Source organism: Rhipicephalus sanguineus, chromosome 3, assembly GCF_013339695.2.
Source record: "Rhipicephalus sanguineus isolate Rsan-2018 chromosome 3, BIME_Rsan_1.4, whole genome shotgun sequence".
In the NCBI taxonomy this organism is placed as follows: Eukaryota; Metazoa; Arthropoda; class Arachnida; order Ixodida; family Ixodidae; genus Rhipicephalus; species Rhipicephalus sanguineus.
In genome coordinates, this window is record NC_051178.1 from 90,738,645 (window position 1) to 90,752,577 (window position 13,933).

The following is a 13,933-nucleotide window of genomic DNA, read 5'->3' on the forward strand; positions in this document are numbered from 1 at the left end:
GAGAACTGGCACGATTGTGAGCCATCAAAAAAAAGGACATCTTTCGTTTCACTTGACATGCAGTGTTAAAGATCTCCCCCCACCGAAGCCAGCAAACACGCATAAAACATTTTAGTTTGATTTTAAAGTGTTCTTCGCCCAGCATCTGCAAGCCAGCCCCACCGCAATCGTCACTATCATGACGAGGGGAGAAAATTTTCTCGGTTTGTGAATTGTGCGTCCTGCATGTAGCCTAAATCGCTGTCTGAGTGGCTGCACGAGTATTCACTCGTCGTAGGTATACGTGTGCCACGTGCAACTGACAGCACACGCTTAAGCTGCTGCTGTGCCCACGTGACTGACCTACGTTATACTGTGTTGACACATCCTTATCGAGGATCCCCTTCGATATCGAGACCGAAAGTGGTTCCTTAAGGTAGCGGCATTGAGAATACATACAGCGCGTTCAAAGGCACCGCGATATTCTTTTTACGGTTGTCGACAACAGTGCTTTTATTTGGAACAACAATACGAAAATTTCTAAAACTCGTGACAGTACTCATTTTAGCCTTGCGAGTACTATTAGAAATGATTAAAACAGATACTCCGACTTAACACAACAAAATATAACAAAAAACTATACAGACGTTTCGCCACCTATGCGGGTGGCATCTTCAGTATGAACTGGCACCGAATGAGCGAAGGTAACCCAGTCTATTTCTAGTCTCGTATGTCTCTGTACACATCCGGTAGGGGGCCACGGTTGCTGTTGCACGCCGACCTGTCACGGCGGATGAACCACGACTCGCGAAGCTTTCTCTTGCCCCACCTTCGCTCATTCGGTGCCAGTTCGTACTGAAGATGCCACCCGCATAGGTGGCGAAACGTCTGTGTAGTTTTTTGTTATATTTTGTAGTGTTAAGTCGGAGTATCTGTTTTAATCATGAACTCTCCCGGCTTTTGGAACATTTTTGCACTAATAGAAATGTACTCAAGAATATGGAAAGGAAAGATGTTGATCAAAGCATTTTTGCGCATATTAGTTAAAAAATTATGTTTGCAATTTAGCAGCCTTATTATAGTAGCTGTCGAACCCATTTCGTGAGAGTTGGCAGATATTGTATTGTACAAATTGGCTTAAAGTAAGCCCCTTACAGGGATTTTTGCCTGTGCGGTCGCCACTGTTCCTCCAGCACCAGCATTCCCTTTCACAACGCAGTGAGGATAAGACGATTGACAATGTTTGTTGTCATGTTATACACTATGGCACAATTCCACCTACTTACTCAGGCGTCTGGAAATAGCCTGCGAGAATGGTACGCTACAGCTGTTTATATGCTGTTTTCTATGTTTTGAACTCTGAACTCAAAAATATATTGGTACCACTTTGGAAGCTTGAAAATGATGCGCGATCACCTCCTTATTTGAAGCGCAGACGCTTGGCTTCTGCCGTGACAATAATCTCTCTTTTCCACCTAGTGGCTCTCCTGATGCCAGAAAAAACCGATCATGCTTTGCTTGGCACGCCTTCGTGGTACAGTGTTTACGGTGCTTGGCTGCTAAACCGAGGATCGCGGGTACGGTCCCGGCCGCGGCGCTCGCATTTCTATGGAGGCGAAATGCTAGATGCCCGTTAATCGTGTAATGCCAGTGCACGTTATATACCAGATAACAGAAGTTTACGGAGCCCTCCACTACGGCGTTCCTCCTAATCATATCGTGGTTTTGGAGCGAAAAGCCACAGGCAATGTTATGTTGTAATGTGATGCTTGCCCCTGCAACTGTTCTCTCAACTAGACTGAATAAACATAACTACTTTTTCTTGTTAACGTGTACGTTTTCCTTCCTATTCCAGAGTTTTGTCCATGCGATAAGAGTGAGAAGGTGGCCGCTTTGTAGGACTATATTATGCTATAATTCTCATTTATTTCCTATGCAGGCGGCATCTGGTGAAGTTGCTCACAATTCCAGCATGCCTGTTGTTTTGATGTTATTTACGGTCATCTCTCTTCATTCTTTGTTTTCACATATTCAGCATACTTACCATCATCGCATTTACTGAGCGCCTCAGCAGCGTACTCACAAATATCATCCCTAATTATGCACCAAATGCAGTTCTCGACCGCCTACCGTTATTCTGACTCTAGCGTACCATTTTTCATGTTTGCCTCGAAGACTTCTTGACAGAATATATCTCGTTGGTCATCTATCGTTGTCTACTTCGCTGCGACTGAAATTTTGTCTTACAGCCATGTACAATGGTGCAGTACAAAATACTCACGACATACTCCCACATTGACACACATTCTGTCATTCTTCAAGCAGTTTAAGTAATGTCTATAATAAATTTCTCATGTAACGTGAATTTAACTTGTGAGCAGTTTGTCTCGTCTTAGTGGCAGGGCATGAAAAATCCGCCACATAGTTTGTTTATATATATATATACATATATTGTAGGCATCTATTGTGCACTTCTTCCTCATCTCTGTATTATTGTAATCATCATCACGCGTTTGCCTTTCATCATCATCGTGGCCGTGGCGCTTGTTCACTCTCGACGTCGCGACCAAATAAACCTCGTTACGACTGAGAGGTCATAATATATATTATATATATATATATATATATATATATATATACAATATATCTGTGTGTGTGTCTGTGTGTGCGTGTTTGCGTGCAGAAATATGTGTACACTTCTTATATTACGTTTTATTGCTATGTTCTGAGTAGCGACCCTCGCGGTGTATTTGCAGATGATTTGATTGATTTATTGAACTGGTGCAACTACGCTAATTGAACAAATTAGTTTCACAGAAATTGAAGCAAAATATTCGTTTTTCCTGACTATCTTCATGTACGCAGTGCCTCTAATTATTATTGACACAGTCTGTTCCAGGCTGTCAATAAAGTTGTGTCTAAGAAAGAAAAATCGAGCCCTTCAAATTCCCCTTCATTCGCTCATTCTTGGGATGGTCTCACCCGGGCAGAGGTGATGCCTTCAGGTAGTATGCGAGGGATTATTTTTCAGCTTCCAGCTCGTAAAATGATTACGGGCTACGTGACGCGAGCTGGCAAAAAAAAAGAGCGTTCCACACTCGCCGTCACAGCTGAGAGTGGCGCTGACTAGTACTCCGAGGTTTAAATGCGCAGATATAGTCGATCAAGTGCACGGGAGGACGACCGCCGCCATAGCTCAATTGGTAGACCATCAGGCGCGTTATAAGTGAACCCTCACTTGTACGAACGTCGGTTGAACGAATTGTTCAGAATAACGAACTTTTAGAAAGTGCCCGGCTGTTTCAACATGCATTCTACGCAAACACTTTTCAGTTAAACAAATTTCTGAATAGTGAATATGTGCAGTGTGAAAGTGACCTTGTTACCTGTGCAGAACTATCGGATTAGGATATTGTTTCCAGTGTTCGTTCAGAACCTGAAGAAGAAGAATGCCACGATGAAGTTGTAACGGCTGAGGCAGGTTCAAATCCTGTATCTCTAGCCGAGGCTGTAGGGTATTTCAGAAAGTTGCGAGACTTCGCGTAACAGCAACAAGCTGTGCCAGAGGCAATGAGAAACGTAGACTCCCTGGACAGCTTTGTCTCGTGGGCTTTAAGCGCGCCAATACAAATGAAAATTACAGAATTCCTTTCAAAATAACTTGCATTTCACACCGTTGACTCGATATCTGCTGTGCGCAGTGCTGTTCCGTATTCTAGTGAATATTCTGTTCAGTGAACTTTCAGTTAAAGGAACTATTTCCTTGGGTCCCTCGAAGTTCACTCATGTGAGAGTTCACTGTACAAAGGGTCCAGGTTCGGTCCCGGACTGCGGCAAGTTGTCTGTTCTTCTATTTTAACTTTCTCGACATTTATATTGTACTCGCTACAAGATAACGTCCCCTCTATTTTCGTTGTTTTTATTGTCTGTTGGTTTTCATTAAGGTTGTGTCACTCAATGAAAAACGAGCCCTTAAAATTCCCCTTCTTTTGTTGCACGCAATGCAGCTCCGCGCTGTGTAATGAGGCAAACAACAGGGTGAATATATGAAAGACACTGATTTATCACGTAACAACATTACGAATACGCATGTCGTGATGCCCAGTGCTTTCATTTCACTGTACCGGCTCCGGAATATATTGTTGTAACGTATTTCGTGAGCGTCTGACTTGCTGAGATTTCAAAGCACAAGGTTTCAAAAATATGTTTTTCGGTAGGATCGTTTTTCTTGCTCCTTTATTTTCACGAGAGCTGCAGCTGTCCCACAGCCATTCCACCCCTGACCATTCGTCCTGCCGTATGACGGATGAGATCGAGCAGCACCTTCAGAAAGTTTCCGTAACCGTAACCCTCGGTTTCATCCACGGCATAGCCACTCGTCACTTTTTTTAGCAATTCAGATACGATCACAACTGTTTTTTCCTTGAGCTTATCCTTGGCCTCCTTGGTGGCTTTCTTGATGTTGTCCTTGGCCTCATTGTATGCGCCCTTTACGGATAGCTTCATCTTCTTAGCAGCATTTTTCACAGCTTCTTTTGTTTTGTTCCACAGGTCACGGAAAAAGTACTCGTCACCCTGAAAAAGGAAAACATGTAGGTTTATAAGCTCGACACAATCCGTGAGATTAATTTTTTTGGCTATATTTATTTGAATACATCTACGTGAATGTGAAAGAGGACGTACACAATGCGCCATGAATGCCACTCCTCCTAAAGTCAGCACGCAAATAACGTTTGTCATCTATAATTGCGTTGTCCATGAGCAAGGGAAGAACATACGGATGTCATAGCGCATGTATGTGACTGTGTAGCTAAGTTTCCTCTGCGCCACAAATACGAAGAGAGAACAGCACAACAACCAGAGAACACCGAAACGCCCTAATGCTATTCACTGTAGTCTTTTTCATACTTAAGTGAAAACAAACTACAATTGTAGGCGCAACTTTAAGCTAGCGGCAAAGAGCGCTGTGGCAAAGAGCGCTGTGGCCTACGCAGCAAAGAAAGACAGCCGTTGAATAACGGCTGTCTTTCTTGAGCAGCGCTGTCGAACACTCTGTCAACGCTTGAGTCTTCCTCGAGAAGAGTATATGCATTCACTGAAATGAAATTAAAAGCCCCAGTGAAGTTTAACACAAACCTCAAGCACACTCTAGGGAACTTCTTTGTAGGCTACACACAGACTGGAATAAGGAGGAGAATACGTGAGAGATAGGGGCTCGTCGCTTGTGGTAGAAAGCTGCCACTTGGCAAGTGATGTGATGCGGAGGACAAATTATCACTGATTCAACATAGCAGAATAATCTCCAAGATTTCTAACTATGTTGTTATTCATAGCATAACCAGAGCACTTACTAAGGCATAGAAATCACAACACAATGTGGGTAGGAAATGAGGTGGCTTTAATATATGTGTGGAAATCACCATGTGGTGACATTGTATGTGACAGTTTGTAGGCTCATATCAGGCTGAGTACTATACTACCATCTGATTCTAAATGAAAGAATCTTAAAATAAGGAAACAAACATCCAGCATGTAGCTTTCAGGCTGTACAGCTGATAGCTGGTGAATGAGCATCTCATAACAGCGCACGCTAACTATCCTTGTTTTAAGACGATTTCTGTTGCAGCCATACTTTTACTATGAATGAAGAAATGCGAGCATATGAAAATTTTTTACATTGAGTTCTTTCGTAAAGAATATAGAGCTACGTCTGCTATCTATTGTTGTTGAACGTGCGGCGAACATATTACAAAAGTTATGCTCATCAGCCTATTGCACGAGTGGAGAGCTTACGTGACACTGAACACTGGTAATGAGGTCACCCTATGGTTGTGCTTCTAAACAGTGACTGTAGCTGTGACTGTGGCACCTCTCTCAGAGGAGTCTGCCTGTGCGTTGAGACTTTCTGGTGGGGTGTGCGAATCATAGCTAAAACCGAATTGCCGAGAACAGTTTTTAACAATGGATTTGCAAGCATATCAGTCTAACCAGGCAAGGATTGCCTAAAATGAACCTACTGAGTCATTCGCTATCAATATGACTTGCCTTTTGTCGCCAAATGGCACACACACACACACACACACACACACACACACACACACACACACACACACACACACACACACACACACACACACACACACACACACACACACACACACACACACACACACACACACACAAACTCACACACACACAAACTCACACACACACAAACACACACACACACAAACACACACACACACTCACACACACACACACACACACACACACACACACACATAGTTCTACAACTCACCTCAGCGCTCAGCTCTTCGTCGTTTTCTAGCGTCTCTGCTACGTCACGAAGGATCTCGCCCAGATAAATGGCCTCTTGAGCAGCGCTGTCGAACACTCTGTCAACGCTTGAGTCTTCCTCGGGAAGAGTATATGTATTCACTGAAATGAAATTAAAAGCCCCAGTGAAGTTTAACACAAACCTCAAGCGCACTCTAGGGAACTTCTTTGTAGGCTACACACAGACTGGAATAAGGAGGAGAATACGTGAGAGATAGGGGCTCGTCGCTTGTTGCGCCTATTAGCATAGCGAGAAGGTTGGTGGTTGAATTCCCAATTTTTACATTTTCTATGCACATGCATGCACGCATACGGGAAAACACACGTGTGAACTTACATGAATGGGGCTCGGACCTCCCCCGAAATACGGTTGACCCGCGCCAAGAGTAATCTCAATGCATAAAACGGGCGGCAAGCACTAAATTAGGCATTGCTGCAAGCTACGATGCATATTATAGCAAAGCTAAAGCGGATGCTTGGGCGTGTTGGTACGACATAGCAAAAAGAAAACAGCGCAAAAAACGAAGCACACGAGAAAAGGAACCACAAACAACAGCGCTGACTTATCACAATGCTTTAATCATCAACACCGCGCAATATATGCTAGCGAAGTGCAAGACGATGGCAAGAAGGGACAATTATTAACAAAAGACAGTATGAACAAACTATCAGTACCATCAAAGTAACCCATGCACATTTTGCGTTCAACCATCAGATAGATAATCACTTTCCTTTCTTGTCAATGCAATTGAAGGCCTGCTCACGGACACGCTGCCCAGCCTAGCCATTTCCAAAGCCTCCATAATTTCGCGTGTCAGCTGGTCCTGATGTCTCTTGACAACTGCACAATGCTGATACTCATGAACACAGCTACAGTCGCGGCAGTGAATATCAAAGTGGCTCGATACCGTCGCAGAAAAGCTTAAGCGTGTTCCTTCAGACGCTCATCGAAACACCGGCCAGTTTGGCCGATGTAGCGCTTGCCACAAGATAGTGGTAGTGAATATACCATGCCTTCAGCCCATGGAACAAACTTATTCCAATGCTTGGTTCTGCAAGCGCGGTTTTCCCTATCATCATGGTTGATAGCCCTGCACAAGCTAGCCAACTTCTGAGGGGCAGTGAATACCACACCAAGCTGGCATCTGCTGGCTATTCTTTTTAGGGTATGGGCCGTACCGTTGATGTAAGGAATGACGACGGCAACGTCTTTCCATCATCACGCTTTAAATTAAGCTATCAGCGACATTCCTGGCGTTTTGAAAAACCATAATCAAGTTGATGCCACTTGCTTCGAGTTCTCTGAAGCCTATGATAGGGTCACTCCCTCTCTGTTATTCCGGCAGCTGGGACAAATGGGAGTAAATCACAGTTTAGCGGAATAGCTCCACGTACACGTGCCCGGTCGAGCGCAGTATGTGAAATTAAGTGGTATGAAATCGAGCACATTATCAGTTAGTTAAGGAGCACCACAGGGGTCTACTCTAGGTCCAGTTTTATGATTTGCATATATTAATGACATCATTTACGACATCGGTGAACACATGGCTGTGCGTTTATACGATATTTATTTTTTTGTTTACACGGAGATTAATAGCGCAAATGTTAAAATTTTGCTCAGCAAAGGCCCGGCTACGACTGAAACGTGGCAAGAAAAGTGGCAAATGAAAATAAACGGACAAAACTAAGAGTTCTCTTCGGGTTGTCGAAGAAGCTAAAGAATGAACTGGATCACTAACCCTTTGTAAACTACCAAATGTTCAATATCTATGTACTCAAATACCTAGCGATAACTATCTCCAGAAACATAAGCAGGAAAACGCACACGACAAATATGGCGAGTGCAGCCGAAAGGAAACCTTCGTTTCTGGAGGAGAAGTTCAATCTCGCACCTAAATGTGCAAGCTATCCGCATTTCTTCTCAAGCAAGATCAACGTTACAGTACGCAAGAATTAACTGGGATCCATTTGAAATACGTGCAACAAACAAACGCAGGAAGGTACAAGTGTTGCACGGTTCCTTGTAATCAATATTCATCCATTGACTCAATAAGAGACGTGTGGAAACTGCTTAAACTACCAGGAAACCGTATCAGCGCCTTGAGACAGGACCAAAACTTCCATTTTCTACTTCTATGCAGAAGTTAAACATAGGTATAGTATCCAACTTTACCGAAATCAGTTGAACTCTCAGGAAAATCCCGACCTCATTTTGTTGATATGATGTGAAGATGTTGGAGCACCAATAAGACACGACCTATTGATCGTTGTGCTGCAGCTACGTATCTATGCATGCGTAAGTTTATTCCTTCCTTGAACTGTTTATGAATGGAACGTCCATCCATCATCAATGACGCTATTAGGCTTTTTTCAACGGCGAGCGCCATTGAAAAAAGCATAATGGCGTCACTGCGGACCTCAATGCTAAGATTTGTTATGCTTATCTTCATTTCTTACACTTAATACTATGAATCACACTTCATTGCTCTAATTTGCTTTTGTAACATTTGCTTTGTGTTTTGATAAGTACTGTTTCATCATGAGTTTAACAGTATTTTTTTTTAATTTTCCGTGCTTCATAGGTGTAATTGCAGTTGCGAGAGTCTATTTGTATTCCTTATAAGTTTTGTTATTTTAACATCTTGTTTCTAGCTGTCATGCCTTCGTACCCATTGTGTAGCGACCTTATGGCGAACAATATACTGAATAAAAGAATGAATAAAATGAAATTTACGGTTACGCCGGTGTATTGACCCTCAACTCAAAGGTGGAGTGACCTAACATTTTTTCGCTCGCAGATTTCAAAATCTCAGACTGGAAATCACTAAGAGTAGTGATTATGGCAGAGTATATCAGCTACCTGCGGCTCCCGGAGAAGGTAGTACTATTACTCAATAGGTGAATGCACAATACTGCAATCGATTAACACGAGGATAACGACTGATTTATTCAAAGCCACATGAGGTGAATTACTTGGCAAGGGTTCTCTACTTATTGATGGCAAGCAAGGATTATCAAATTATGCAGTAGCACAATTACGATTTGTTCAGAGGGGATGCTGTTCACGACAGAAAAGATCTGACAAATAAACTGTGTTACAGTGCACATGACGGACATCCCGAAGACGTGAAAAAGGTCGAGTCAATAAAGTTTATGATAACGCACAATGTACATACCGAAGAAGTTGAAATTTGAAAGGTATGAAAATATTTATTTTGTTGCACACGCATGCAATTTGTTGTGACAGTGATCCGGCTCAGTCATGAGAATATTTAGCTTTATTTGTTCGTAGGAGCAAATGTTACTCTTACCTGCCAAGGCAGCGAGACCCACAATAAAAACGGCTGTGAATATCTGTCGCATGATGGCTGCGAAACAAAAGTAAATATTGTAGTTTTGTGTGACAGAGTGATACCCAGCTTTACGCGCGAGTAAATACGACAGCTTTTCATTACATTTAGCTTTTTCGAGGCAACCCCCTCAAACCTGTCATTTTTAACATAAGAGGACAACTATAAATACAGAAATATCCCTGCTGTATTGAGTAACTGTTCATTACCAAAACTCCTTTGAAGCTACAGCAGCTCTGTAATTAGCACTCGCACTTGTGATCCTCACTATACATCATGATATATTCAGCTTAATTCAAGAACACAAAATAGTACGAGTTTTCAGTGACCAGTTCTACAATACAAGAATGCCTGATTCGCCCCAGAAAGTATTTTGTCTGAGATACATATTTCACAAATGGTGTCGATGTAAGCGCGGAGATTTTCTACGTTACTATGACTCACATTTATTTGTGTTCAAGACGAAACATTGCAGAAACAGAGCACACAAATCTCAAGTACGCTGTATGCGACTCGACTTACCAATGAAGTGAGCGACGAAAGCCTTCGATGAATGTATAGAGCTCAATTCCATGCGAGCTATGACAGCAGCACATCTTTTATACTTGATGCAATCCGGTGACCAATATTCTTCATGAATAAGCAGATAACGTCCAGCCATAAGATCACTGATCGATGAATAGCGTGCACGCGAACATGCATATCGCTTCTATCTTTAGACTGGCAGTCAGGATTGTTCGTTGCAAAACCGTACGTGGATGCGCATGATGGACCTAAATCTGCTAGTCTAATCTCGTAAAATCTCTCTTGCGCCCCTTTATTGAAGCCGTGACCTCTCAACATTTAACTCTATCAAACAATGACTTGTTCGTTGTTGCTGCTACACAATGAGGACAAGGTCACGAAACTGCTTGATGGTCACCACGTGTCGATGGCATCCCTTGTCCGCCTCGAGCGACTATATTGGCTGGCTTGAATTTTTGCAGCTTCGAAAAAAAATGTGTCACGTTAACCATGAATCTCATCTAAAAAAAATTAGGGCAGCTTGTACTAAGACGTGCAAGTGCATCACATGAGAGCTGGTGGGCACGTAGCTGGTCCTGGCTTAGCTAGGCTTTTTTTTTACATAGAAGTACATAAGCAGAGTCTCATTTTAAGAGTTAGTTATTTCTGTAGCCCGACAAAAGCTTTTATATATTAGCACAGAAAAAAAACACTCCGTGTCCAGGGGTTCATCGCAAGTTGACGGCCATGCTCAGGCCATCAACTGGCCGTGATCGCCGTTATTGCTTTGCCAAGCATATGCACGGTCTAGGTGAGCTGTCGCATTCACTTCTAAACGGGGCCGGGCTCAATTCGGCCTCTTCCGCTCGCTAGGCTGTGGGCTCTTGCGCTGCTCTCGCATTTCGAAACCTCTATTGCTTGGCACCCGTACGTCACCGCATGGGCTCAGAGCTTCATTCCAAATTGCTATGGTTCATCTAGGCTTTCGTCTTTACATTCTCAGGATGTTCTATGCATCTCTCGTAGTTTTTTCACTCCTGATGCCGACACGCAAAAGATTACGTGGGGTGATGTCAAGGCGCCTATGGGCAGCTTTTTTTTCCATCGCCCTCAATCTGAGAACGTATGCATGATAAAAATAAAGATTTCAGTTCATTTGATTTGAAAAGACGTTATTCAGTAAATATTGTTAGTTTGGGCTTGTAAGAAAATTCAACGCAATCACATCAATGATCCGAGGATTGATTTACTACTGCTATATATTCTTAAAACGAAACACCGTTTAGGGCGATTTTTGGAGTTACCTAACACTTTAGATATGCATATTGTACTTAATACCTCATGGCTATGCGATATAACTTGGATAATTGTGTACAGACGCAAAATAAAGTATGCGCAGAATATTAACTTACAACATTGACAAGCTTGTAGTTTGAATTTATTACTCTTATCTTTCGTGCGTGGACAGGCTTATATATGATATGCATCCTCACAGATTCCCAAATTTAGAACGCGGTGGAAGGACGGCCTAAGCTAAGGGTATATATAAACTATCAGAAGAGCAACAATTAGTACTGAAAACAAAGAATGACGAATACATACTCCGCACGAGGCCATTTATGATAAATAGAATATACTTGTACTGTTAAATCCGAGCAGCCTCATGGCAAACAGTTTATAAAAGTGGAACTACAAGTAGCACCTGGAATTTATATAATAGTTTTCCAACATATGTCCATCGTTTGTGTTGAAGCCTATCTTTCCTTTGTGCATTAAGGGGTGCTAGTTATTTTTTACCGTCGTCTTTACGTGAAATCCAGTCCTGGTGATCTGTCTTCTTTTCTTTTTTTATAGACGATAGTCTTTCTAGGGGAACTTAAACGCAGAAATTTTGGTCTGTCTGTGTCTTTCTGTTTGTCGGCATGTCACTCGATTCAGCCACCCGGCCAAAGTTCAATAACTTGCCCAAGGGCCAGCCATCTTGAACGGCTGACTAGGTTCATACTTGTGTACATTGTTGATCAAAAAGCAAACATTACGCATATCTGAGGCGCAACATCATTAGGCAAGTATTAGCTGGTGTGTTCCTTTAATAGAAAATACATAGATACGTAATTCTAGAGACCCTAGTTTCTTAAGCTGCGCTGAAAATGCGACTGCGGTGAAACTTGCCTTCCTCCGTGCCGTCTCCACGAGCTCATTGTTACGTTTCGGTTTCGGTTCAGTATTGCACTGTACGAGTGCCATGGGGCGCCGCTCTGGCATTCCTGTTTTACCCAGGCGACGTGTAAATAGAAGAGGGTGTGCAGAGTACTCGTTGAGTGCGGACGTTTCTTCTGCTTCGGCGCTTCGCGCCAAACCGCATGTTCGGGCTGCTGGCGTCCCCGCCGGTCGCGTTGGTCACCGCCGGTCTTCGCCTGCTGCTGCGCCGGGACTACCAGCACGCAACGCAGCACTCATGTTTCCCGACGTATTGCCAGATGGCGTCCATATCTCACGCAGCGCCTCTTCTATTGTCTTTAGACGACATTTGCAGCGAAGCACGCAGATACGCGGCCAATTTTTTTGTTTTATTTCACTTAAGCAACTGAATTAGCTGTAAGCTGAAGGTCGCGTGCGTAGCCTTCGTCTGCGCTCTCATTTTCATGCACGACATCCAGGAACAGGGATTCAGCCACGTGGTTTTCCGCATATTTTGTTTATTCAGCTTTTACCAAAATTCGTTAGTGGAAATTACAGGTGTGTCGAGGCTTCAGGATGGTACTGCTTTAATTACTGATAACCAGCAAAGTACCATACTGCTCTTTATTTCAAATGACATTGTTCTTGAAAAGTGCAGTTTGATGTATTCGTACACGTATACCATACCACGTATACTATATCTGGGCTCACAAATCCTTTTGCGAACGTTCTCTGGCTTAGGGAATTTTGTGGTGTCCCCAAGTGCCTTTATTTATTTAGTTGCGTATACGGTTTTGTATCTTAATCTTCTGGAGCGCTCTTTCTTTTCTTGTTCTTGTGACGCGACTGTTGTATCTTGATTTGTTCAGTTCGTTTAGTGCTTGTTACTCCCATTCCGGCTTACAGCCTCAGTTAGAGGCTAGCAGTACTGTATAAATAAATAAATAAATATGTTTGAGAGAGAGACAGAGAAGCAAGTAACGGAAGAGATGTTAACAATACGCTCGTCCGGTTTGCTACAATGCGTGGGGGGAAGGAATAAGGGGGCGAGAAGAGAGACAGAAGAAAAATAAATCTAGCAATTACTGTGTGCCACCTGCACGACTTTTCAATATTTACAGTTTCATGCGCTTTTAATTGTGTGTCATCGGAAGAGGGTAGCCAGTGGCAATAAAGACCCGCACATCACCTATAAGCCATGTCAATAGAATAGTAGCAAGCTATAATGCTTCTCTAAAATTTCTAGCAATTATAGTGCAAAAGTGAAGTTTCAAGTTGATTGCCATTCGCATTCTGAATGAAGGTGGGATATTTTTCTATCTTGATTTGTTACATATATGCAATGCCCAGTTTCTTGCTCAAATTACTATGTAGTATTAGGAAGATTAGGTCTGCGCTGCAGGCTTTTTTCTTCCGCAAGTAGCGTTATGTTCTTTGTTTTTTTCATTTATTATAGCCGTGCGTGATCCGCTGCTACCGCCATACACTGCTCTTTACAGACGACTAGAAATATTTCACGCCCACCATTTTACATAACCACCATTTTACATACATAGTGTTTTCCAGCCAAAATACAGCGCAAT

At 42.7% G+C, this 13,933-nt stretch overlaps 1 protein-coding gene across 1 annotated transcript; it reads right to left on the reverse strand.

Annotated features, from left to right (window-relative positions):
* Window positions 1-4,211: 4,211 nt before the first annotated feature.
* LOC119385675 (uncharacterized) lies at window positions 4,212-9,678 on the reverse strand. Its single transcript, XM_037653073.1, has 3 exons — window positions 9,627-9,678; window positions 6,278-6,417; window positions 4,212-4,554 (listed from the first exon to the last, which is right to left on the reverse strand). The coding sequence occupies exons 1-3, from the start codon at window positions 9,676-9,678 to the stop codon at window positions 4,222-4,224; spliced, it is 525 nt and encodes a 174-aa protein (XP_037509001.1). The 3' UTR covers window positions 4,212-4,221.
* Window positions 9,679-13,933: the final 4,255 nt, after the last annotated feature.